The sequence below is a fragment of the Taurulus bubalis genome (genome assembly GCF_910589615.1).
Source record: "Taurulus bubalis genome assembly, chromosome: 12".
NCBI lineage: Eukaryota > Metazoa > Chordata > Actinopteri > Perciformes > Cottidae > Taurulus > Taurulus bubalis.
This window is the reverse complement of record NC_136600.1, coordinates 6,701,700-6,729,343: the sequence shown is the minus strand read 5'-3', so window position 1 is coordinate 6,729,343 and position 27,644 is coordinate 6,701,700. Positions and strand designations below refer to the sequence as shown.

Sequence of the window (27,644 nt, the reverse complement as noted above, 5' to 3'; positions counted from 1 at the left end):
CGGTGTGTTGTTGACGCTTGACAGCCACACTCGAATCAGTCAGCTCAATGAGGACGTGCTGACTCAAGCTCTCTCTCACTCACTCACACAGCGTTACAGTTCCGCTGCAATGTTCAAATAACGTTACAAGACCGCCTTTAGCCACTGTTGTTGAACGAGCGTACTTCTCAAACGCTCAAAACACGCCAGACTCCTTCTAGTCTACCCGTAAGCACTTCTCACGGCAGACATTTTGGACGTGGTACAGGAAGAAAAGCACAGGTGTGAGTAATACCATTAATTAGTCATCACCTACCTAGCTGCAGTGCGCGTGAGGGGCTCGCTGATATTGGGTCAGGTATTGGCAGCTGAGCCTCTTTCGTGTTAATAGTTGCACCTTCACTGCTGGGGCAAGTCACGTTTACATCTGACACCCCTACATTAAATAAACAAAACATTTTAGAGAGAGAGAGAGAGGCAAATGCAGCTTAGGACTGCCTTGTGCTGTGAAAAACCTGTTAGACTCCCCCCTCTTCTGTTCACCAGTGCAGAAAGATGTTGCCTGTGGCGCCATCCTCTCAAAAATAAATGTGTTCCATCCTGAAAGATTGCATAAGGAAGTGCAGTGTAAGCACTGACTTTGCTCCTCCTGATGTAGCTATATGACTTTTAAAATGGCCCCAGCTACACTAAGACATAAATAGACAGTGTGAGTTTCTGATCTTCTGTTCTTTTTCCTTTGCAGGTGTGATGTACATATGTGTGCCTGGTGTATCACGTTAAGGCAATAACCACCCAGGAGAATGAATGCAGAGGAAGTGGAGCTGCTCAGTGACTCCAAGTACAGGAACTATGTGGCAGCCGTGGACAAAGCCCTCAAGAACTTTGAGTACTCCAGTGAGTGGGCCGACCTCATCTCTGCACTGGGCAAACTCAACAAGGTGAGGATCTCAGTCGGGCCGCCATCGGGGTCCATCATGCACTGCATGAAAACTTCAAACTGTGCAGAAGGTCAAGATGTATACCATGCTAGAGACACACACACACATTTATGCAGACTAGTGTTCAGTTTGTTGTTATTGCATGAGCTGTAAAGTAAAGATGTATGAAGATGGCATATGCCAAAATGGTTAAATACATAAAAAAAACCTGAGCATTTAGCTTTAGCGTGCCTTGACTAGAAGCATAAACTCCCATCCAATCTGCTCTTGCGTGTAATTTACACAGATGAACGTTCTGCTCGTCCCTGTACACTGTTGTGTTGTGAGTGCCTGCTTAATATCCCCTGTCCCTGTCTCAGGTTTTGCAAAACAATGCAAAATACCAAGTCGTTCCCAAGAAGCTGACGATAGGCAAACGGCTGGCCCAATGCCTCCACCCGGCCCTGCCCAGCGGGGTCCACCGCAAGGCCCTGGAGACCTACGAGATCATCTTCAAGATCATTGGACCCAAGAGGCTGGCCAAGGACCTCTTTCTTTACAGGTGATACTGTAGTTCCACTCGCACTGGCCAGTAGTTTGCTGAACATAAAGCTTTCTGCTATTATCAGAATATTGATATATCTATCTTTTTTTTTTACCACCACAGCTCTGGGCTCTTCCCTTTACTCTCCAATGCCGCCATGTCTGTGAAGCCGGCGCTGCTGGGGCTCTACGAGACCTACTACTTGCCCCTGGGAAAGACTCTTAAACCGGGCCTACAGGGACTGCTGACCGGGGTCCTGCCTGGCCTGGAGGAGGGCTCTGAGTATTACGACAGGTGAGAAGAGCAGGGACGGAAATAAATAAATAACGCTTCTAACAGGCCATTAGGAGAAGGCATTTTATAGCGTAATGTGGAAGGGAATTGATTTTAAGATGGCATGAATGATATATGAGATGTGTGAGTCATTGTAAGAATAAACTCTGGAAACAGACTTCTGTCTCTTCAGTTCAAAACAAGTGTATTGCCTGATTCCAGGAATTAGCTACAGATGTGTGTGTCTGCCATTTATTCAAGTTGAATTTACAGTGTTTTCCTCACATCTACAGTATTTTTATTTGTCATGGATTGATGTAGTCATTTAATATTGCATTATTTTTTATATAGTTGTGACTGATATCTCATATATTGTAAAAGCAGGGCAAGGCATCATCTCATCAGCGCTACTGTTAATTAGTCCCACAGGCTCTAGAGGGCGCTGCTGTTACAGCTTTAGCTGCAATTACATAATTTTCATGGTAGAATTTTTTTTTTAATTTGTTTTAGCAGGAAAGCACAGATGATTATTAAATGAACAATGGCCCCACTAGATCTACTGTCCCAGTGAGCAGTGCCAGCTGTAATACATGTTATTAGTAACACCTGTGCTATTCTTGTTACATCCTCCACAAAAAGGCCTATTTGTCAAGGTCGACATGTATACTGACATTTTAATTTTCATTATGTTCCTACTATATTGTTTTAGTATTTATTAATCAGATAAGCAGTATCTCGCAGTCTTCATTTTAGTTTTTTTTTTCTCCTCAAATTGCAGAGGTTAACAGAGGATATTGCATTATTTTTACTACATCCTGTTGCTATTTCCTGTTACTGTAATTTAGTTTCCACACAGCGGGCATTTGAGTCTTATCAGCCTAAATCATAAAACCACCCTATTTTTTCAAATTAAATGTATTATATATATATATATATATATATATATATATATATATATATATATATATATATATATATATATATATACACATACTGGTAAGAAGCCCTACTCACTACGTGGAAATGGCAAATTAAAGCTTCACTAGGAGATCCAAATGGCCTCATTAACAGCAGTGAGTGAGCCCTCTGAAAGCACGGAGAAAGCTCACCAGCATTGAATTATCTCTCTCTCTTTCTCTCTCTGTGTCTGTGTGTGTTCCTTTTTATATATTTTGCTTGCTGCTTTGATTGTGTTGTGAGATGTTCCATTGACCAAGGGGCAATACAACCTGCGCAACTAATGCTCAGTAAATATTATTTACTGCGGACTGCATCGCTCAGCAGCGTGCGTGTGTCCCATTTTCACTGTGTCCTCTCTGTGTCTTTTGTAGAACCAACACCCTGTTGGAAAAGGTGGCAGCAGCGGTGGAGCAGTCGGCCTTCTACAGTGCCTTGTGGGGCAGCATCCTGACCAGCCCTGCTGTGCGTCTCCCCGGGGTGTCCTTTGTTCTGCTGCACCTCAATCGCAAGCTCTCCATGGAGGACCAGCTCTACGTCATCGGCAGTGACATCGAGCTCATGGTACGCGATGGCACACTACATTACAATTGCATGCTTCTAAGCTGAAAATAAGGTTTGCACACCCTCCTCCAAACCCAAGTATTGTCTTACACAATTTTTACCTTGGGTATTAACCAATCGGTTTAAATACGTTGACGGTTTAATGTTGTTTAAAGCAACAGTCCCCAACATTTTCTGCTCCACAGACCGGTTTCATTTAAATTAATATTTTCACGGACCGGCCTTCACGGTGGGCGATAAATATGACGTAGTGATATTATACGACCGGCATGAAAACAAATATAAAGTGCATAAAAATACAAGCCCTGAGCTGTTTTCTCTGCAACGAGCCGGTCCCATTTCGGGGTGATGGGAGACAACGACACCCAACGTGTGTTCTTTATGTCCAGTCTACTCCGTAGCTTAAACCCCACTTCACAAAGACAGGATTTTGGAAATGGAAGCAGGTTTTCACTGCTTTTTTGGCGATCTCAGGATATTCTGCCTTGATTATAATCCAGAACACCCGCAACATTGAAAAGTACTTTTATGGTATACTTTTTGTGGTCAAGAGGCTTAGACGCACAGATGGATGTATGCGGTCACTTTTCAAAATAAAACATCTTTCCGACCTTGATAATCAATCAACATTTTTTTCCTTCATTCTTTGTGTGGGCCGGGTGGTTGGAGACCGCTGGTTTAATGCACTTGATTAAAAAAAGTAAATAGGCATGTTGAATAATAATGTGTCTCTGTTCTCACCAGGTGGAGGCGGTCAGTACCTCAGTCCAGGACTCAAGTGTGCTGGTGCAGAGAAGCACCCTGGACCTGATCCTTTTCTGCTTCCCCTTCCACATGAGCCAGGTGAGGAAAGCTGTGTGAATGAGGTCTGGTTTGCTTCAATATATTTACAATCATTAGACCACAGTATTTAACTGGCTGATATTGATAAATGATGCTATTCATTTATCAATATGTTTTTCCGTGTGTGTGTCTGAGTGTCTTCATGGGTTTGATCATGATGAGGTCACTCAGACAGCCAGCCACGGTAGTGACTCATGTTGGCTGCTTGTTAAATTCTTCACCCCAAAAACATTCCTGGACCATCGGGGCCGGGAATCAGCTCTTATCTGACATCTGCAGTGTGTGTATGTATGTTTACGTGCAAATGTATATTTGTGAGAGGGAGACAACATCAGTCACGAACCTTCTGTTCTGTTTTTGTGTTCAGGCGACTCGCCCTGACATGATCCGGATCCTGTCTGCAGCTTTGCATGTGGTTTTGAGAAGAGACATGTCGCTCAACCGCAGACTCTACGCTTGGCTGCTGGGTGCGAAATGCACACACAGACACAGTACTGACATTCCCATGCACCAGGGTTCCACATGCCATTTTATTTGTGGAACATTGTGAAGTTTAGAGAGGAATTTTTCTTTGGGGAAGTCAAAGAATGCAGAAATATATACCTAAATAGTAGGCTTGTATCTGTTGTGTTCACCGTCTTACTGTATTTTCTGTTGTTTGCAACCCTCTGTGGATGAACATGCTGGTAAGTGTCTGCATGGCTTAGGATGGGCCCGGCCTTTTATCGAGCGTAATCTCTCCTCCGCAACTTGCGACAATTGCAGCATGATGATACGTGCAATTTTAGATCAACAGAAAAGATAAGAAACAAATAAAACGTGGATTGAAGGTGATGGTCTCAAATTAAAATTCACAGTGTGACTCTAATTCCAGTTGTCAGCCAGATTCTGGGCCAGTCAGTGGAGTTTTTTTCCCCCCACAATGACTGGGATATATTATCTTGCGGCGAGCTCCAGCTATTTTCGATTTCACAACAGTTTTTAACGGTTCAATGATATTGAAGATTGATGCTCCCACCACTCTGAATCTGGCTAGGCTTCTATAGTATGAAGCAGTTCAATATTTACTCTATTATTTATACTGTGGCTGATATTTGAGTGATGTTAGCAACAGTCATTAGGACTTTACAAAGAAGAAGAAGATTAACAGAAGATGCGCATAAATTCAAGTTAAAATTCTAATTAAGATTAAATCTCCAGTTTTCTACTATCCGATAGGTCCTTTTGCTTCTTGCAAACTGAATATTTACACCATCATAACTCCATGCCATTTTTGAAGGCTTTGACAACAACGGGGTGAGAATAGGCCCCCGCAGCACTCGGCAGAGCAACCCGGAGGAGCACGCCAGCCACTACTTCAACACCTTCTCTAAAGACATGCTCATCCAGGTGAGGTTTTGTGTGTGTCTGTGTGTGTCTGTGTCTGTGTGTGTGTGTGTCGGGGTTTTTCTTCAGTTGGGCAGATCTGGCTCTCTTTAGTCAGCCACGCAATTTCTCCATTCCCTTTAATCTTTCTCCTCCCACGTCCTCTCTGGGGTTTGCATTTACGCCCGCTCTCTTCTCCTATTCCCAGTAGTGTCCTTTTGAAGTTCCTATTTCTCTCAAATACTTTTACACACACACACACACACACACACACACACACACACACACACACACACACTTGTGTTGTCTGTTCTGTCGCGCTCAAAACAGCCTTTGCCCTCCTGGCGTGTGATGAGCTCTGGTACTCCAGGGGTTGGAACGGGGGGCGGGGTGGAACAGAGCGACCGGGAGGGGAAGTTTTGTTTTTGAATGTGTTTTTTGTTGTTGTATTTTTGTAGAATTTATTTTGTTTGCTCTTCTGCCATCTGCTATGAAATAGTTATTGGAGCTCCCTCCATTGGGAGAAGGTTGGTACTACAGAGACCGTCTGTTCTTGGCTTCACACAATTAAGTGGCAGACGAAGCGTGAAAAAATAAATAAAAGGAGGTTCAATGCAAATGTGAAATTTGGTTCTGGCAAATATTATAGGTAAAATAATAATAAGAAAATGCTCTGGATTTTTCAGATATTTTACTGTAATAGGGATGTGTGTGTTTTCAGGCGATGGTGGGGATCTTGCAGGGCAAGGCCCGGGGCGGCGAAGAGGAGAGCATCCTCATGCACGACCTTAAGCCATTTCGCATCCTCATCAGTCTGCTGGACAAACCGGAACTTGGTAACCAGTCTATCAGCATGTAGACACCAACAGTCTAGTTAGTTTTGTAAATATGTCAAAATGTCCACTGTGTCCATCATCTCTCCCATCGGTATGTGCCTCTCCAGGTCCAGCGATCCTCGAGGACGTTCTGATCGAGGTGTTTCGGACACTTCACACACAGTGCCGAACAGAGCTGGACCTCCAAAACCAGAGTCCCTTCAGTAAAGACCACACACACCTCAGCAGGTCAGTCCAGGCAGCCCGTACACCTGAGGAAAATGAAATGAGCCCCACGATGAAAGTTTGGTTGTTGAATCATCGTAGGAAAACAAAAGGGGAATAAAACAACTGGGATATGTTAACAAAGAGCATATAATAATTTCAACATTAGGACATTTTCTGTAATATTTAACTGATGGGTATATCCTGCTTTACAATATACTGAAAAAAGGTGTATGTAAAATTGCAACATAGAAATAATAAAATGTATGCTATTTAAAATAAAAAACAATTTGTCAACCAAATAAGATATTTTTACACGATGAGTAATTTAAATCATGGCTAACTTAATAATGGATGCGTTTTTTATTAATTTCTTTATCCATACACACCAAGATGCTAATTTTCCCCTTCCTTCTCAGTAAACTACGAGAGAACAAGAAGACGGCAGAACTGATTAAAACAGCCAACCTCCTGTTCAACTCGTTTGAGCCGTACTACATGTGGGACTACATCGCCCGCTGGTTCGAGGAGTGCTGCAGGTTTGCTTGTTAAAATGAATGTGTGCATAAACACTCAAAGTCCCCACGTTATGACTGGTCGAAACACCGGAGCGTCATCCTTCTGGAGAGATCATGATGCTGCATCCTGCAGAGTGTTGTGTTGTTTTGGTACACTGCTCAGCTGGTGCTGGGGGCCTAATGTGAGCCAAGATGTCTTCCTCACTGCCATTACACCCACGAAACATCAAACAAAGTGCATTCACGGATTAACACTCGGTCACTGCTCACCAGCTTAAAATGTTCTATAATACGTCTCTCTTGCAGGAGGACAGTGAACAGCAACGCGCGTGCACCACGGCATGCTGGGAGCTTAGACCATCCAGAGCTCTCATTGGTGGAGTTCTGTCAGCTGGTCGATTTCCTGCTGGATATTGTTTCTTTGGTGAGAATTTCTTTCTTTCTGTCTATCCATGTATCTATTTTTTTCTATCCTTGTATCTATGTCTTTCTTTCTAAATCTATCTGTCTGTCTTTTTATATCCGTCTTGCTATCTTTTTTCCATCTTTGTTTTTCTCAGTTTTTCTTTCTTTCTCTCAGTCTGTGTTTCCTCTATCTATCTTTGTGTCTTTCTAAATGTCTATCACCCACTTTCTGTTTTTGCTTTTACTCCACCATGACTTTCTTTTTACCATTACACTTTGACACCTATTTGTTCCATCCATTATTTTTCCCTTCACACCTTCATGCTGTTGTCTTTGTCATTATTCAGTCTGTGTTTCCATTGTGGTTCCTTTATAGATTTGTTTTCTCAAAACATTCTTTTTTGTTTTGTTTTTTTGTGTCTCTCCACCACATCCTTTCTCTTCCCTCTTCTACAGTCCTTTGTCTCCTGCCCATGCTTGGGCTTTCCATCTCATTCTCGGTTTCCCACTCCTTTGTTTGTGTGCGTGTGTGTGTGTGTGTGTGTGTGTGTGTGTGTGTGTGTGTGTGTGTGTGTGTGTGTGTGAGTGAGATCTTCACACAGGTTCCAAAAAATACCTGTGTTTTGTTCCCCTGCCCAAAAATTGTTTGCATCCTCATAGAAATGTGCTTGTCTATAGAGTATACAGTATTTCCAATCTGAACAGTTTGGAAATCCCTCACTCTTTTAGTGTGTGTGAGAAAGGGAACCTTGCATTCTGTGAGTTTGTGAGCGGGAACGTGTGTTTCTGCAAACCAGGTGTTTGTAGCCTGTGCTCTGCTTGCTCCTGTCTATTCAAACTATCTGCTCTTTCTCCTTAAGCCTACTAGAAGCATGAGGGTAATCTGCCAGGTAAAGTACTGCTCTTTCCTGCTTTTTCACCTCACCCTGCTTCACTGAGGCTACGATAACATTTCTGCAACGTCCTGCCGACATCCCCTCAGGCCATCTTTGTCCCTGCCCTGCTTTGAGTGATCATTTCAGACTTGTGTGTATATATTAACTCAAATGTTAAAAAAAAAAAATGATCCAGAGGAAGAAGTGGGATTCTAACAGTCATATGTCGAAAACCTACCCTGGCTGTGTGGTTTAGATCTTGTGAAAATGATATCTCCGCCCACTGTATATGTGTTTTCTGTTCAGTATGCATGCAGTTATATGCTATTGCACTGCTCACATATTTGTAAGAAATATGACTAATTTACTTCATGGTAGATTTTTTTTCTTTCTCTAATTTGTGCTTTTATTTTCTTTCATAAAAATGTGTTGTGCTTGTTGAGTCAACGTACTTGATGTAAAGGTCCATAGTTCAATATATTTAATGATGAATGCATCATTAAATGCTGGAATTGGATCTAAGTGTGCCGGGCCTTCTTTGTTTTAAAGGAAAACAACGACAGCCGTGTAGTATATATTTTTTTACTAGAATTAAATAAACAGCCAATGTACAAAATAAATATTAAAAAGGAGGGATGTCTTTGGGTAACTAGTCTCACAATGTATTAACTGCATAATTTTTGCATGCTAACTATTTTAATATTCTTTTTTTGACCATAGCAGATAATATTTTGTCTTGATATTTCAGCATCTTTATATTTTCTTCTCTGCCAAATTGCTTGAAAATTATTCATACTCTGTTAAGGGGTTAAGATTTTCCCTCTGACAACTAGAGGGAAACGTGATCAGTATTTCATATGAAAACCAAGCACACTATTAAATCAATGAATTGGAAGGCGTAAATAAAAGTCCAGCATCAGCTTTGGTTAGGTTCAGGGACATAATTACCTTAGATCAGGTTCACCTCCTTCCAGATGCCCAATAATTGCACCTCACTTCCTGTGCTGACTTCCTTTCCGACATTTCCAGGAGACCTACATAGAGATCCAGACGGAGCATCTTCCCCAGCTGCTGTTGCGCATGGTGTCGGCTCTGACCGGTCACCTGCAGGCCCTCAGCCTCGGAGAGCTCACCCACTGCCTTCGTCTCTGCTCCAAGATCCTCAGCAAAGTGCAGCCCCCGCTGGTGTCCCCTCTGGCCCTGCCTTCGGGCCCCCAGGGCCACGCCAATCGCTCAAACTCAGCAAACGGAGGCAAGGAGGACAAACGGGTGAGGAAAAATGTAAAAAAATAAATAAAAATGATTTCACAATATTGAAAGGGAAACGCTTCTCTCCATCAGAAACAAAGTGTTAATGTGTATCATGTTTTTCCTGCCACTTAAATCACAATAAGATCAGAGTGTCTGTTCGCTTTAGTGGTCAGTTTTAAATTAAAATGGTTCACAAGCACCAAAACAAAAGTGATGCCCCTGCTATGCCAATCTCGTACTTTGAAAAACCCTGCCAGCTGATAACTCTATTTAGTCCCTGATCTTTAAAAAAAAATCTTTTGATAAAAGCACAGACCCTGTTGCTTCCCCACTCGGAGCAAATCCCAGTTTGACCCACTTCCCCTACAAGTTACTGCCCAAAAATCCATCAGTTTAGGCTCTGATGGTGTGCCCTGGTCCCTGAACAGGGCCCCTTCCGGCTCTGTTGCCTGTGCGGCAGTTGGCTGGGTGGTCCCACGACTGGCCCCGTCATCCAGCACTCCCTCGACACGAGGCATTTGAAGACTTGTTCAGACTAAAAGGCTTCGTTTGGCCATCCGGTTGCTCCTGGTCCCCCTCCAGCAACCTGGCTGTTGAAGTGTTCGAGAGCTCAGTGAATTGCGATTTAAAAGTTCAGTCAATCAGTCCCATGCTGGAAGGTGGATAGGGGCTGGATGGGCCCCTTGAGGGACAGAAGAGAGGACGCGTAGAAAGACAGAAGATGGTTCACCAACAGCTGAGCCCAGCTCTCCTTTTTCTCTCTGCGGAATAAGAGGGGTAGAGCAAGCGATGCCTCCTGGGTGACCATATCCATCGGAGTGGAAAACAATCCGCATACATCCACCCCCCACCCTGAGGGACATATAGAGAATTTGCTGTCCAACTTGCCATCTGAGTCCATGCTTCAGAATGTGAACGCTGCCTAAATCAGAATGCTTCCCAGGATGCCCTCAGGCTCCGAAAGGCTGACTGTTACAAACAATATTAAGAAGTTACATCGCTCAGTCTGTCTGCGGCAGGATGCCAGCCTGATGTACAGCTCTGTCTAGAAGTCCTTCAGGTCAAGCCCAACAGCTGTTTGTGAATGTACACGTCACTATGTAATGACTAGTGTATAGAACGTGCCGTGACAAGGTTAATGTGTCTGTTTAGAGACCTCCACTATTAAAGCTAATGGTTAGTTCTGCATTTACTGAACCATTCAATGAATATAGGGGATATGGATTAAGTCTTCTATCACGGTGTCTTGCTAATGATGTTTTCTCGATTTAGGAATTTGCTCTTTTACAGAATTAAGTACCTGACAACTAAGCTAACCCATCACATTGTAAATGAAGCTTGATGCAAAAAATTCTGTAAATCCAATATTGCCTCAAAGCAGTCTGGCAGCACTGCCTTCGATGGCCCTAAATAGTCAGAGATATGAAAGGGATAGACTTGTCGGTACAAACGAAAGGCCCAAATCTTTATTTAAAATGGACAGTCTCACGTTCATTACGGTCAGTTTGCCCAACCCTACTATGGTCATATACCGCACATGTAAGCATACGTCTTTCAGCTGAACAGGACTGCATGAGAAAACATGAATATATCCGATACATAGTCTCTATTTAAGGATCCATCGAATTGTTGGCAGGCGGCAATCCTGAAAGTATCTGCACACCCACCCACACAGGTGTCTCACTTATATTGCCCGATCAGACCTCTCTCCTCAGAGCTGTGTGAGCTTGTACAAACTACAATTAATTGACATCTCCATCACTCAAATAGAGTTTGGCTGCATCATGTCATTCCCAGTATAGCCCTCTCTCTCTTTATCCTGACCACATGCTTATCAGCTTGTGTAATTGAAAACCCCAGTGTGGTTGTGAAGGCTCTTAAAGAATCCAGTCATCAAAACATGCAGAATGTTCCTAGCTTGCTATATTTCCAGTGTGCTGATCAACATGTGCCTTTTCCCATTCTTTTGATTCCATCACTCTTCATCTCGCATCCTCCTCCGTCCTCCTGCAGGCTTTGCACTCCAGTCTGGAGCAACCTGGCAGTGGGGAGATGTTTGAGGACGGGGGAAACCCTCCCGGCAGTCGCTCCTCCGAAAGTGGCTTCACAGACTTCGTCCAGTACCAGGGCGATGGCCCGGATGAGGCGGAGCAAAGCGCTTATCCCCACCCAGCGGTCAGAACGGGCCGCCGCTCCTCAGGCCCATCTCAGACCAAGCCTCTGGACAAACCGGTCATGCAGTGCTGCCTGGAGCACTTCCAGCTGTTTCTCTCCCGGCTCATCTCCTTGTATATTACGCCGGCGCAGGGGGACAAAGCTGATGGGGAAAGGGGCGACGTTATAAAGTCGGGGCCCCTGGTTTCAGAAGGCTCGCAGCACAGCGATCATATAGAGTCAAGCTCAGAAGCCGGGTTGGTCCAGAGGGAGGGAGTTGCCGCCTTCACCGCTGCCTGCCAGCTCTTCCTGGAATGCTCCAGTTTCCCTGTCTACATCGCAGAGGGCAATCTCAAGTCGTCACCCACACAGGAAGAGCAGTTTGGTAAGTGCCTAAAACACTGTCTGATCAAGGACTACATTTTCTTTGCTAGTATGCAAACTTTTTAAGGTATGCAAACTGTCATGTTTAAATTGGAAATGGCAGTTTGGAAACAATAACACAAGTGAGTACACATGACATCTATTGCACTTCTGTCCATCGGGGTGCTAAGATGTAGAGCTGTTTTACAGCTTCTAGGTTCGATTTATGACAGTGGAATTCTTAATATGCGCCTCGCTTCAATACAGACCGAGAGCAGGTCCGTCTGCCAGTGTGGCTGCAGACACTGATGGATGCTTGCTGCCTGGCCAGTGACTTCAGCCTGCAGGGCGTGGCCATCTCCCTGCTCATGGACCTCGTGGGACTTACCCAGTCGGTCGCCATGGTGACCGCCGAGAGTGTCGCGTCCGTGGGCAGCGCCGAGTCCGCCCAGCCCATGAGCCCCAGCCAGGGCCGAGTAGCTGTCGTCATCAGGCCACCACTCACTCAGGGAATCCTAAAGTACATCGCTGACAAGACAAACTTCTTCAAGGTAGAGTTCTCGTTCTTAGGTCAAGGTGGAACTATTCATTTGTTACCCCGTTTAATCTCTAATCTTTCCCCCCAGAATGTAGCTCTGATCCTGTGGGACCAGTTGAGTGAAGGGACTCCTCAGCACCATCAGCGCAGCGTAGAGCTCTTCTACCAGCTCCACAACCTGGTGCCTTCCTCCAGCATCTGTGAGGACGTCATTAGCCAGCAGCTCATGCACAGAGACAAGGTTAGTCACAGTGGACACAACCCAGGAAACGCACATCAAAGAACCGCGCACACTTCATCACAACACGTTTTTGCTTTCAGAGAATCCGGCTGGAGGCCCACGTGAAGTTCTCTGTACTGTGGCATTTGACACGAGACTTGAACATCACCAAATCTTCGCCTTTTAATCGCACCTTTGACAGGTATACGGCCACACAGAAATGTTTTTAGTTAATTTACAGTTTTTTTTTCTTCATTAATACAGTTTGTATCAAGTGCCCTGTCTGGGATTTTCTTTTCACTTTGTCCTTCACAGATCTCTTTTCATCATGCTCGACAGTCTGAGTTATTGGGATCCGTGTACTAGCGCTGTTGGCCGGGCTTGGCTCAATCAGGTTCTTCAGAGACATGACATTGCTCGGGTTTTAGAGCCTCTCCTGCTAGTTCTGCTCCACCCCAAGACCCACCGAGTATCCATTCAGAGGGTCCAGGCCCAGCGCCACTGGGCCCAGGTCACCCCTGAACCATCTGGACAAGGGCCATCAGAACCCCTTTACGCCAGGGACTCTGGCTTCTCAGACAGTAAGCACATGCCAGTAATACTGCTTTTTTTGTTTCGTTTTTACTGGTAGTTACTGCGTCATATCTTATCCAAATTGTTTCCCTGTTGATTGTTTGTGACATAAATGTTGTCCTCTCTCTTTCATAAGACTTTGGCCTGATCCAAGGCGAGATGGGGATACAAGAGGAGCTCCGAGGCCTGGTGATGGGTGACATGGAGCCGTTCTGTCTGACTGTCAACCCCCTGAGTGACAGACTGTCCTTGCTTAGCCTGAGCAGTGACAACTTGCAACTAGCTGGTGAATATCAGCCTGCAGTCCAACAGGGGGAGCTCCACAGCTCTGAGTCCAGTGGTTCTCGATCATCTACAGTGGAAAATTGCAGCTTTGAGGAACCAGAGGTTGCCAGCAGCACAGTCAACGGGTCAGACCAACAGCCTGGTTCCTCCTGTGACATGTTTGAAGACTCTATAGAGGAGGATGTGTCCTCGGTTATAAAAGCGCTGATCGACCACGTTTTGAGTTTAGTAGACGAGGGATCTTCTTTTGAAGTCTCATCTCAACCTGAGCACTGGCCCCAGACAGACACAGACAGCACTTCCTCAGATACCTCTATTGGACCCCGTCTTGACTCTGGACCTCCTGCAGGCTCCAACCACCAGACTCTGCCCGAGATGCTGGCTGGAGGCACGCTGGAGTTCCTCTCTGTTACGAGGGCTGATATATCTGCAGAGGAGATATCTCTGCAAAGAGAGGCCATCACCCGTCATAGCTCCTCACCTTCCATTGTCACGTTGCCGGACAGCGCCGACCCTGCCACCCCGGACCACAACCTGCAGGTGGACGACCCTCAGGCCCGTAAACGTAGCCACAGCAGCACCCAGCTCAGCCTTAAAGGGAAAATCATGGAGAGGCTGGCAGACAAATCCCCAGGGGCCAAGCCCAAGATCAAGAAGGCCAAGAGGAAAGAGGAGGAGAGGCTGAGAAAGATGGCAAGTCAAGCTGAAAAGCTGCGGCCGACCAGTATTTTCTTCGGGGACAGCCTGGATCTAGAGAACTGGTACAGCTGTGGGGAAGGTGAGGTGTCAGAGATTGAGAGTGACACCGGCTCACCCAGCGGGGGCTCTGTTGGGACTGTCGGGGGGGCCAGTGTCACAGGACGCAGGTCCTCCGCCGCCCCACCTCGTTTTAACATCCATCCTCTCTACCAGCACGTTCTGCTCTACCTCCAGCTGTACGACTCCTCCCGGGCGCTCCACGCCCTGTCGGCCATCGCGGCCATGCTCCGAGCCGCTCCCTCAGGGTTTGTAAGTGCCATCTCCACCACCAGCATCAACAACACATACACTCCGCAGCTGTCCTTGCTCCAAAACCTCCTAGCCCGTCACAGGGTCTCCGTCATGGGCAAAGACTTCTACTGTCCCATCCCCCAGGACTCCCACTCCCATTCATTCCGCAGCGCAATGTACCTGGAGATCATCATCTCACTCTGTCTGTACTTCCTAAGGAGCTATTACTCTGCCCACCTGACAGCAGGCCCTCAGGACCTGGCAGGGAACCGGGCCATGCAGCTGACCAGCGTGGAGGTTCTCACGCTTCTTTTCAGCGAGCTGGTCAAAGTCACCGGTGGCTCCGCGAAGGGCTTTGCTAGTTTCATCAGCGATGTCCTCTCGAAGTGCAAAGTCCAGAAAGTGGTTCTCCATTGCCTGCTCTCCTCCATATTCAGTGCCCAGAAGTGGCACGAGCAGCAGGTGGCGGGGGCCAACGTGGCCACAGTGGAGGAAGGTCTGTCAGAGGACAGCGTCATCAACCTGTCAGAGGATCAGATCGACAGCTGCAGCGCCGTCCAGTCTCAGCTGCTCAGACTGCTGCAGAGCCTGGTTGTCCTCGAACACCGAGTCCTGGTGCCGGCTGATGAAGGGGTCGAAGGGGGACCCGTGGGAGGAGGGGCGGGAGGCGCAGGAACGGGAGGCGGGGCTGGGGCAGGGTTCGAGATCCTGGGCGGGGAAGTGGAGCACGTCAACCCTCAGCAGCCAATGACATCACTGCAGTATCTCCACGGACAGCCTATCACAGCGCAGGGTATGTTCCTGTGCGCCGTGATCCGGGCGCTGCATCAGCACCACGCTTGCAAGATGCATCCCCAGTGGATAGGACTCATCACGGCCACCCTGCCGTACATGGGGAGGGTGCTGAGGAGGGTGGTGGCCTCCGTTACGCTGCAGTTGTGCAGGAACCTGGACAATCTTCTGCATCAGTACCGCTATGAGACCGGACTAACTGACACCAGGTATTAACATCTACAGTTCTGATGAGCTATACTATTATGACACACCATCATACATCACACAGGCAGTACAATGCAATACATTGGCTGAGCAAGGGTTTGGCCACCAGATGGCACTCTTGACCACAAGATGCAATAGCTGTCTTTTACATATCATCCGTCTTTCTGATGTACCATTTGTGATGAAAATGTTTGGCATTCAGAATTTTGCATATAAATATTTTTTCCTCCAAATATATTTGCAAAAACTGCATATCCTCCCTCTATGTTCTAGACCCCAGTGGATGGCTCTCTGCATCCCTCCTGACCTGATCCTGACGGTGTTGGAGGGGGTGACGGCCATCATCCACTACTGCCTGCTGGATCCCACTTCCCAGTACCACCAGGTGAGGGCGCCGAGCACCAACAAGTTACTCGTTCATTCCTCAGCGATTGTTTCCAACCTCTACACACACACACACGTGTGAATACATGGCAATTATGAATGCAGCCCTTTGCTGCAGTTTATACATTAATTTGCTACATTCATGAGTTTGATTTGCTTCAAAACATGCTCGATATTATCTATTTCTTTGTATAATGGTATACTGACTGTCTTGTCTCTCAGTTACAAGTGAGCGTTGACCAGAAGCACCTGGCTGAGGCTCGTTCAGGCATCCTTTCCATCCTCCACACCATTATGTCTTCTGTCACCCTGCTGTGGAGCGTCCTCCACCAGGCTGACAGCTCAGACAAGCCAGCTGCTGCCTCTGCTGCCTCGACGTCCAACATCAACCTGGGCTCCACTAAGGTACACTGGGCATCATGCATTCGGAGTTTTTCCCTCAATAACTCAAAAACATATTTTAATGCACTTGGGCCAGTCTAGCAAGGTGATAACTAGTCTTTGCGACGTGATAATCGAATGCACGTCTAGACTGTAGAATAAGGGTATGACTGAACAAACAGAGTGTAGTGATGGGTTGAGAGGGGTCATGGGAGTTGTTGCCTTCACTGTAATTGGCGTCATCGCCGTCAGCTTCTCCCGGTTAACGTTTTTTCCCTAGTAATTACAGCTCTGTGGTTTCTGCAAGTAGTTTTTTGCCCTTGTCCAGATGATTTTATTTTGTATTTCTCTGAAGGTGGGTTGTTAATGTAATATTCAATGAGCTAATATGGTGATTTAATCTGTGATCTACAGAACATAATTTGTAATGATTACATGGCCTGTGCCGCTGCAGGAGGAATAATGAATGGGATAAAAACCTGCTTATGAAACTTACTTTTACAATGAACATATTTGTCAGTTTGAGCATTTTGCATTGGTAGACTCCACAAATGTAGCAGCAGCTCGATTTAAATGTAGATAACGTTTTACAATTGATTTTATGGATTGTGGCGTGTGACACATATAATTGATTTTGGCATGTGACACAAATGAAATGTCTAGGAATTTGAGGAAATACCACAGTGTTTGTATTTATTTATTGCGTTCAGCTGTGTTATACACGGGATTTTATGGCCTGTACACGGTTTGCATAGTAAGTCATCAGCTGTTTCGGTCTAACCTCCTTGCTTACATCTGTTCTACAGAACCTGCGGCAGCAAATCCTTGAGCTTTTGGGTCCAATCTCCATGAACCATGGCGCTCACTTCATGGCAGCAATTGCCTACGTTTGGAATGAGAGGAAACAGATCAAGACTCCAGTCAGAAATAAGGTGGGTGCCCACCCTTTAGGTGGTGTTGAGTCATTTCTGTTAACCTGTCAAAATAAAATATATTTAAAGAGTGAATTCAACAGCAAGCTAAAAAGTATGCCGTGCCTTTCAGGTGATTCCTTTAGCCAGTGAGGAGCAGCTGCTGCTGGTGGAGCTGGTTCGCTCGGTGAGCGCCATGCGCACTGAGACGGTCATGCAGACGGTCAAGGAGGTCCTGAAGCAGCCACCCGCCATTGCTAAGGACAAGGTTGTTTTTTGAGGGCGATCTTTCGATTTGTTTTTCACACTCTTTGACACTTGTGTCTTAGTTTCACCGTGTTTCATAACACCTGACACATGCATATTATTTCTTCACCATTCCCCACAGAAGCACCTCTCTCTGGAGGTTTGCATGCTGCAGTTCTTCTATGCCTATGTCCAGAGGTGAGTCCACTGCACACAGCTGTGTATATATTTATACTATATATCCTTTTTAATGTTGCTTTTTTATAAAGGCCCTGTTTGTGCCTTCTAACCTTCTTTACTTTGCGTTCATGATCATTCCCTGTTTTTGTCCCAGGATCCCTGTGTCCAGTTTAGTTGATAGCTGGCCGTCTCTGCTGGCGCTGCTGAAGGACTCGGTACCGTTGGGCCTGCCTGCCCCTGGACAGTTTCTTATACTCGGGTTGGTTTCTCTTCCTCCTCTTCTCTTAATTGTGGTGCAGATGTCCCAATTTACCCACAACATCTGGGTTTAACTCTGTTTTGTGGATGTTAGTGGGCTGCTCGCCATTAAATGGCCACAGTGTGGCTTTGAATGAATCCGTCTGTGGAGACTACACCTCCTCCAACGATTCGCCGGCTTTAATTTATTTGACATGGCCCCCCCTTTCTCTTTTGTTTTCTCTAGAGTTCTGAATGAGTTCATTTTGAAGAATCCCAATCTGGAGAGCAAGAAGGACCAACGGGAGCTGCAGGTAATTACTGCCGCCACCTTGGCTACTGTTTAACTCTGAAAACTTTCCATCACAGTTTGTAATTAGATGACATTGATTTCATTTAACTTCAATAACGTACATTAACATCCTCTTAATGAAAATGTATTTAATTTCATGCCGTGTAGTCATACAGGATTATCGAGGGAACCACAGTTAAGAACGATCCGATTGAATACAAGTAACTAAACTTAACTTGCGTTTGCAGGACGTGACCCATAAGGTGGTGGAGGCCATCGGGACAATCGCTGGCTCCTCTCTGGAGCAAACCACGTGGCTGAGGAGAAACCTGGAGGTGAAGGCCTCTCCCCAGATAGTCGTGGATGGAGCCAACCTGGAAGCTGATGTAGAAGGTGCGCTGCTGCTTAAAACCACTAATTGCACTGGAGAAAGCCCATGAATACTGTGTCTGTGTCATTGAATTTTCAATTTGTTAAATCTAGTTCAAATGTGTACATTTTACACTCATGCCACACAAAACTATGTACAGAAAAATATTGATTTGTCTGATTAATCACTGTTGTTGTTTTGCCATAAAGTCTCTCTCCTGACACATTTCGTTAATTCAAGAATGAATCCTTATCAGTTGATTGGAAAGTAGTAGTTATTTAGCAGGCAGCTGGGATACTGTCCTTATGTATTTGTGCTCAGGGGACTCTGTATTTTGGCAAGGGGAAGATCGTTTCTGTGTTTCTACCAGAGATGTATTTTACTGTCGGGATTAAGGTAATCCAGCTAAATGAAGTGTAAAAATCCTAATCAGAATGTGAGATGGTCAAAGCGGAGCACTTGGATGCTTCTGGTCAGAGTGGCCGCATGCTTCAGCATGGCAGTATTAATACTTTTCTCCACTATGTAGCTGCTGCTAACGTTTGGTATGTGTGTTTTGTAGATTTAATGCTCACAGTGATGGAGGCCTCCAGCTTCACTCCATCAGTGTACAGCGTTCACGCCCTTACACTGTTGGCCGAGGTAAAACACTCACGTCTCTGTGACTCAGCAAAACCCTTCCCTTCGTCCTGTTGTTTTCTCACGTCTCAAGCTTCTCTCACTCACATTTACCAGCAGTGTTTTGGTGGAGCCCTACAGTACACTAACACACTCCAGCTAAGGTCCTTTTCGCTGATTTACAACCACCTCTACTTCAATTATTATTAGTGGACCAATGAATCAATCCACTGGACTCGGTGTGGTGATGTACAGTACATGAGCTGGACAATTGAAATCATAGGCCACCGTCTTCCATCTTGGCTGTTTTAGCTCAATGTTGAGCTCATTATGCAGATTCTGCCTGTGCTTCACTGCTTTTTTGGTAGTTTATAGATTAATGTGGATATTCAAAGCAATACATCAACTTAATGCTGCAGTGCACTTTGTCATATCGTTGGTTGGGCCAGTAATTTACTGCACATAGTCTTTTCCAGCCCGGGATTAAAGGAGCTCAATGGTTCAAGATGAATGGCGACTTTCTAAGAAAAACTTCACTCAATGTTGCCGACCGAAAGCATATGTAAGACTTATACGAGTGACTTCTGAATGTATTCATCAGGTGCTGGCTCATCTGTTGGACATGGTGTTCTACAGTGACGAGAAGGAGAGGGTGATCCCACTGCTGGTTAATATCATGCACTACGTAGTGCCCTACCTCCGCAACCACAGGTGGGGATGTCGTCTTACTGCTTTTGCATTTTGCCCAATGTTTCAAAGTTCACACCTTAACTGTGGGATGTTCTATGAAAAGCTCACTGTTTCCTGTTTCTCCTGGCAGTGCTCACAACGCCCCCAGCTACCGGGCATGCATCCAACTGTTGAGCAGCCTAAGCGGGTACCAGTACACCCGCCGAGCCTGGAAGAAGGAGGCCTTCGACCTCTTCATGGACCACACCTTCTTCCAGATGGACTCCTCCTGCGTCAGCCAGTGAGTAGCAGAGGAAACTACAGTTTACAACTGGTGTTGACATGTAGCTTAAATGAGAGAGAGAGAGAGAGAGAAAACTCAAGATGTTTGATGCAGTAACACTTGAAAGATGCACTTAATATAATATCCTATAGAATCTTAAAACGCACACTGATGTAGTTTGTCGTTAAAAATTGTGTCCATTGGATTTCTTCAAATTGCTTATGAATCTATAAATTCTTCCATAACGTGTAATCAAGCAAAAATCTTGGATTTAATATTTTGTTTCAATTGGAAATTGGAAAGCATGGGCGTGTGTTCAGTTTCAAGGGACAGTATGCACGTACATTATGTTCATAGAGGACATTCATTAGCAGTCTGCCCTTTCGGGCACACCAGAGATGCATTAAAGTCAAAGTGTAAACACATTTGAATGGTCCACGTTATTGCCAGATGTAAGGGGGTTGTGTTTGTTAATTAATTACTAACTTTAATTGTCCTAATTTTTCAGCTGGAGAGCCATTATTGACCACTTGATGACTCATGACAAGACCACATTCAGAGACCTCATGAGTAAGCTTTACGATTCTTTAGTTTAATTAATAAATGTGTAGATATTACCACTGGGTGTGATAACGGACCGTTTAGCACGGCATCAGCTTCTTTCTGACATTTGCAGGGTGCTGAATGTTTTGCCCTTTTCATGCCTCATCTGATGCAGAATTCATCCTGAAAAGTGTCACACTTAATTTTCCACTCCTATTAAGTCTGTAGCCTATTCACCTGTTTGGCGCCTGTTATTTCAGTCTGGTTTTAACACGTTTATTTATTTTCGTGACTCTTGTACAGCACTTTGTGACCTTTTGTCTGTGAAAAGTGCTATATAAATAAACCTTACTTACTTGCCTACAGAAATATCCTGGCGTGACCTAGTTTAACAAGTCAAGTCCATTTTGTTTATATAGCCCAATATCACAAATCACACAATCTCCTCTATGGAGCTTTCCAATCTTGACTTGACTTTATTTGATATGGACATCACAGTGGCATTATAATTGTAACATACATCTATGCACAACAACTAGATGCACTGTTAAGTGTTTGTAGCGAAACGCTAGTTTACAACACCTGTCCACTGGACAAAAAAAAGGTACATACACAAAGTACAAGTGTGTTTACAGGGGAGAACAATGTTTCTCTTTTAGCCATGATTTAATACTTTTATTAAAAACATTAAAATGTGTGGCATTTTCAATTCTGTTGGTAGACAGTTCCATAGCTTAGCTCCTTGAACAGAGAACTGACTGACCGAATGAGGTTCTGCTGATAGCAATACGACAGTTCCCGTTCACTGAGGCCTGTGTGTTCACTCTACTGGTGTACAACCTGACACCACGACCCTTGGGTCCTTGATTTTGATAAGGAGAAAAGCCTATTAACAGGATACAAAGATACTAGTTAGACAAACAATACTGTGTGTGTTTCCCTTCAGCCCGGGTGGCTGTCGCCCAGAGCAGCTCTCTGAGTCTGTTCACCAACAGAGACGCTGAGCTGGAGCAGAGAGCCATGCTGCTCAAACGCCTGGCTTTCACCATCTACAGCAGTGAAGTGGACCAGTACCAGAAGTACCTGCCAGACATACAAGGTAAACAATGCACACATGCAATATACAGATGTTGTATACAGATTGTGTACAGGTTCCAACAATAAACAGAATAGAAATAAAGCCTCATGATTTATGTTGAAGATTTCAAATGGCTGTATTTCCCATAAATGTGAGTGAAATGGAGAGTCTGTGGGGTCACGCTCACTGCACTCGGCACCTCCGTTGTGGAACTCCAGGAAAGTGAGGACTCGTGGAAAACAATGTGTATCGGGCACTTCTACAGCCTTCTAAATGATTTAACATGAACGCTTGTTTCTGAGTCCCACCGGATGTAGACGATGATGGCAGCCCCTCTGAAATGGCCATGATGAACCTGCAGGTTTAACAACTGAGCAGATGCTTCAGAGAGTGTGTGTGTGTGTGTTTTCAGAGCGTCTGGTGGAGAGCCTGCGTCTGCCTCAGGTGCCCATCCTTCACGCTCAGGTGTTCCTGTTCTTCAGAGTGTTGCTGCTGCGCATGTCACCTCAGCACCTCACCTCGCTGTGGCCCACCATGATCACTGAACTGGTGAGAACTACGCGCCGCTGACTGCTGTCTCTCTTTCTCTCTCTCTCTTGGCTCACTTCATATCTCTTGACATGTTTCTTTCTTGCAGCCCTCTCCACATGTTGTACCCATTCTCACACACACTCATTCACACATCTTACATGTGTTTCCCTGCAGGTCCAGGTGTTTCTTCTAATGGAGCAGGAGCTAACAGCAGATGAAGACATTTCAAGGTGCGTTGGCTGTTTGGTAATACAGACTGGATTGTAATAAAATCACTTCTGCCTGTGTTCGCTGGATGAGTTATCCTCTCCTGTCCATCCGTAGGACGTCAGGGCCGTCCGTGGCCGGGCTAGAGACAACCTATTCCGGTGGGAACGGCTTCTCCACCTCCTACAACAGCCAGCGCTGGCTCAACCTCTATCTGTCGGCCTGCAAGCTCCTGGACCTGGCTTTGGCCCTGCCTCCCGAGAGCCTGCCTCAGTTCCAGATGTCAGTACAGACCAACATTGGTCATGAGTGTTTCTGTGATGGGCTTAGGGAATCAGTTACAGAGGTTATTAGTTACAAATGCCTGTCACTGTTTGGGTTGGATGAATGCAGCATGGATCATTTGCAACGATCATTTTAAATGGAGGAATTTCTAAATCTCAGTTTGTGGATGGCGTTTGAATAATACATTTGAATATTGCTCCTTTTTAAAAGCTCTGGTGACTTGTTAGATAGATTAAACTGGTGTTCTTTCTAAGTGAGTCCTGCCTCATTACAGGTACCGCTGGGCCTTCATCCCAGAGGCTTCAGATGATTCAGGACTGGAAGTGAGACGCCAGGGGACTCACCAGAGAGAGTTTAAACCCTACGTTGTCCGACTGGCCAAGTTGCTGAGGAAACGAGCCAAGGTACCCCCCTCCCTCCCTGTCTACACAAGGTTATTAAATGATGGAGACAAATGACTCTCTGAATGCAGGAAAACGCTCATTAAAGGCCCCCCTTTTTTTGCAAGCTATAGCCCATTTCATTCAGGCAAAGAACGTTTTTATAATCCATTTTACCTCCCACAGAAAAACCCAGAGGAGGACTGCTCCACCCGGACCCTGTCCTGGGAGCCAGGCCACCTGACGCTGACCCTCTACGTGATCCGCAGCATGGAGCAGCTGCTGCCCTTCTTCAACCTGCTCAGTCAGGTGTTCAACAGCAAGGCCAGCTACCGCACAGGTCCCGCCTACACCCACAACCCGGCGGACGCCTCCTTCCCCGGCCACAAGGAGGGCCACAAACTGGAGAGCCAGAAAGTCTTCTGGAGTCGAGCTCGACAGAACATCGAGGAGATGGTGGAGAAGGACTTTCTAGAAGGCCTCATCAAGACGTGAGAACACAGAGAGGGGAGGGAGGGGGGATTAACACACAACTGATCAACACTAGTGAAAAACCTCAACTTGTACATTCAAGAACAAGGGAAATACAACTGGGGGAAAAGTAGTTTGTACATTTTTTGGGGTATTTATAATGATTATTTTACTTTTCAAAGGCTATTGTATTTACTTCTAATTATTTGTATATATGGAGCAGCTTTGACGACTGACTTTTAACATTTTATGTGAGTCCTTTTGGACGAAGTGAAGATGCTGTGCCATTCCATATCGATGTGACTTAATAAAGATTTCTAATGGGAGGGTAACATGCGCTCTGTCCCTGTCGTCATGACATTTTAAATGCATTTTAGCTATGCTCCTACTGTAGATAATCCTTTAATTTTGCTTTGTTGGGGATTGCAGGTTGTGTGTACATACTGGTAAAAAGACATAACAAATAAATCAAAAGGCCTTTTTCACTGCAGACATTTTGAGGTGTCGTAGTAGGAAAAGTGCTGTCATCTTCAGATGTCCCAGGAAGCTGTGATGGTGTGACAATGAACCCGCTTGTGAAACACCAGGAGCCTGAAACTGAAACGGCTAAATGGAATTCATCCGTTATTCATCCGTTATTAATCAAATTTTTTGCACCTGTGCTTTTCCTTTTGTGACGCGTTGTCCTCTGTGATAAAGACCTACTAAACCGGCAGGGTTTGTTGCCGTCCATGACACTGATCTGCCTTGCATTATATATATTTTTTCTGCAAAAAAATTGCCTGTGCTGGTAGGTACATTTACTGACGCACTTATGTGCACGGTACGTAAAGGAAGTACAGCTTTGAGACGCTTGTTTTAGCTGAGTGTAACGGTTTCATGTGAGGGAAATCTATGTTGTACTATGTTCAGTTAATGGCTACAGTATTTTTCAGATCAGGATTTTACATTAAAAGAAAATCTGTGGTTCCCACCAGTGGTTCCCAACCTCTTTTGTCCCTTTACAAAAAGGGTTTATACAAATTTGTGTTAGCAGAACAGCATCTTCTTCCTGATCCCTGGGCGGAGAACCACTGGACTAAACTAGCAAACTGCACATGAGGGTGATAAACTAGTTATACTTTGCAATAGTATAATTATTCTTAGGCTACACATTGACTCAGGATTTACTTTCTAACAAGATACAAGGTTCATTTATTGTCATTGCACATCAGAGTTTGTGAAATAAATGTCATTCAGTGGATCAGAGTGCGTCCACGACCTGCGAACCAAAGACAAGTCAACCCCGTAAAGAGGAGCCAACATCAGCACCACGGACAGCGACACAAAGGCTGACTGGCTGCAGTTTGACGTGATTTTTATTTATTTCTCTCTACATATGATGATGCTGATGAAAGAAACTCTCGTTAACTGAGGCAGCACGTGTGTGACCTTCATGACGTGACTCCAGCCTGAGCCGTATTAACCCCCTCGCGTCCTTTCCCCGTCCACAACCTCCAGCCCAGCTCTCGCGATGAAAGACGCAGCAGCAGGGTTGGTGATACTGCGTCACCTGACAATGAGAGGGGAGGGGAGGCGGGGCGGGGTGAGACGTCTAAATAAATTAATAATGAAATGAACAAGAGGATGTAAAAAAAAAAAGAAGAGGAAAATCCGCCAGGAGCACCGCCATCCAACGACACCGGGCTGAAAGCGCGCATCGCCGGGGCTCGCAGGCTGACGGTGAGCCGCAGCAGAGAGGAAGCACCCAGCACAGGAGGAAGAGGAGGGGGGAACACCGCTGCACTGTATGGTGGGAGATGATGATGATGATGATGCCAATGCCATTCAGGATCTGATGTTCCCCTGCGCGCCCCGCTGATACACAAGGACCGTCGGACTGGTGGTGAGGATTATCCGGGAGGCTGGAGGAAGGGAGACAGGGAGGGGGGAGGCAGCGACACGCATCATCCGGAGAGGACCGTTTTGTCAGGGAGGCTGGACGACAAATAACACGGAACTGTACGAAACCGATCGATAATAAAAAGGAAAAGCTGAGGTGTAACAATCTGGAGAAGGATTTCCCAGTTGGATATTGTCGCTTATTCAGCTAGTTGCCTCAATATATATCTTTTTTTTAAAGGATACTACAGAAACGCGTGCAGAAGCCAACGCAACTGATTGGGAATCAGCCAGTGCTGTTATGCAACTGTGATCATTCGCAGGTCTGTAGAAAGGGTCCTGCTGCTCCGCTCCTCGCGCTGCGCTGCTGCGGTGCCTTCGAGGGCCGCTGGGATCGCTGAGGCCGGCCGCTCGGTTCGGTGTGTGTGGAGGGTGTAAGGGGGTGGGGGGTAGGACCATCAGTGGACGCTCGGTAGTCGAGGCTTGACTCCAGAAGAGAGAGAAGATGTCGGGTCAGACGCTCACGGACCGCATCGCCGCGGCGCAGTACAGCCTGACGGGATCCGATGTCGCCCGAGTTGTGTGTAAAGCCACCACTCATGAACAGACGGCTCCAAAGAAGAAGCACCTGGAATGTGAGTTATCTATCAATCTGTATAGAACTATTGATCATATCTATAGATCTATCTTTTTATGTGTCCTTTTAACCCTCCCATCCATCCTCATGTGCAACTAGGCCACGCACAGGAACCATGATGGTTGCCTCCCCCATCCATTCCTCCAGCGTGTGTTAATGTGCTTGAGGGGGGGAATCACATCAACCACAGTATGTGCTCACATGTAACGTACATGCATATACAATCACACGCACACACACATTATGCTTGAGGCTCCCATTACTTTAATGCAGACTTTAATTGAACACCAAACCAAACCTCTTACCTTGTCACAGCAGGGGGTTCTTCCCCCACTGTGCCGGCAGATGAGTGCCAGTGTAGAACCAGAAGGAAGCCACAATGCCCTAAAAAATAGGCACTTAAGCCCCACTGACTGGAGACCGTCTCCCCCAGGTCAGCCCAGTGGTGATGAATGCATAATTGAAAGTATTTTTTTGTCACTGCACATAGGCCTTTTTTCCTTGGCTCTTGTTCCCTGTGATGACACACAGAGGTGTGTGGCACTGCAGCATATATCACTGCCTTTTTTGTTGTGTCTTTGTGCAAAAAAACCTCAGACCATCGCTTAATAGTACGGAACAAGGGGAAGAGAAACGATGGAAAGTTAGGGTGCCAATTAAATTCCAAATGCTGGGGAGGGTCGTGGTGAAGGCCTGTAAAGCATTTGGAAAAGGGCTCAGTGCGAACAGAAATCACAGATTTGCTGTATACCTGAGAGTATTTATTTACTGATCGATGCAATTTCTTTGTGACAGTTACTGTCCCCGGTGAGCATCCCGGCATAAAGTTGATTAAAATGTTAAAGCATGATGCACAAACCCACCAGTGACACCCTGTGACAATAAGTGGACGTAAGGGGAGTAGTGTTTAGGAAGGTGAACAATGTTGGGTGCTGGGAGGGTTTGCACCAGATGCACTTGAACGCAGCATCTCACCAAATGGAAGGGTTTAGCTTTTGCTGATGGCTCATTTGGGGTTTGCTTATATATCACTGAACATTGAATTATGCCCGAGGCTTTACATTATAAGGCCCCTGCACCATTATCATTCTATTTTACATTGATTTATATCGTATTTTATCTACATTATGTACGCCAATTTGTAAAAAGCATGCTAAAGGAGGCTAATGAGTAGCCCTGGAAGGGGAGCGTTAGCTTAGTGTGCCGTAACTTTAAGCTAGCAGCATTTAGCTTCTAGTGCTTCTAACTACGTGAAGTTAAAAGTGTTAATTCATGGAAATACAGTGGCTTGCAAAAGTATTCATACCCCTTGAACGTTTCCACATTTCGTCACATTACACGCCACAAACATAAATATATTTTATTGGAATTTTATGTGAAAGACCAACACAAAGTGTCACACAA

General features: G+C 45.5%; 2 protein-coding genes across 8 annotated transcripts in view; both read left to right on the top strand.

Moving 5' to 3' along the window:
• Window positions 1-782: 782 nt before the first annotated feature.
• Window positions 783-24,537, top strand: dop1a (DOP1 leucine zipper like protein A; the record flags this gene model as incomplete). 7 transcript variants are annotated; one of them, XM_079227103.1, is made up of 37 exons in its annotated part: window positions 783-920; window positions 1,280-1,461; window positions 1,567-1,737; window positions 3,048-3,237; window positions 3,982-4,080; window positions 4,448-4,547; window positions 5,360-5,469; window positions 6,167-6,281; window positions 6,389-6,509; window positions 6,905-7,024; window positions 7,325-7,427; window positions 8,269-8,298; window positions 9,313-9,552; window positions 11,548-12,073; window positions 12,319-12,602; window positions 12,678-12,830; window positions 12,911-13,011; window positions 13,125-13,390; window positions 13,519-15,658; window positions 15,930-16,041; window positions 16,263-16,445; window positions 17,228-17,353; window positions 17,466-17,600; window positions 17,721-17,776; window positions 17,913-18,017; window positions 18,243-18,309; window positions 18,536-18,680; window positions 19,220-19,299; window positions 19,877-19,986; window positions 20,096-20,245; window positions 20,736-20,797; window positions 21,717-21,869; window positions 22,261-22,397; window positions 22,554-22,609; window positions 22,704-22,868; window positions 23,146-23,275; window positions 23,438-24,537. In XM_079227103.1, 37 exons carry the CDS (start codon window positions 783-785, stop codon window positions 23,744-23,746), a joined length of 7,470 nt encoding a protein of 2,489 aa, XP_079083229.1. In that variant the 3' UTR covers window positions 23,747-24,537. The 7 variants fall into 7 exon arrangements, with proteins under 7 accessions (XP_079083229.1, XP_079083226.1, XP_079083231.1 ...); XM_079227100.1 differs by having other exon boundaries at window positions 7,310-7,427; XM_079227105.1 differs by having other exon boundaries at window positions 7,310-7,427; window positions 13,125-13,404; window positions 13,542-15,658.
• Window positions 24,538-26,108: 1,571 nt separating this feature from the next.
• The window catches only part of LOC306745116 (clathrin coat assembly protein AP180-like), a gene marked incomplete at both ends in the record, with an annotated part of 28,604 nt that continues 27,068 nt past the window's right edge, over window positions 26,109-27,644 (top strand). Inside the window, one exon of the mRNA XM_079227852.1 lies at window positions 26,109-26,238. Coding sequence (XP_079083978.1) covers window positions 26,109-26,238 — 130 coding nt within the window. The remainder of the gene's footprint in view (window positions 26,239-27,644) is intronic.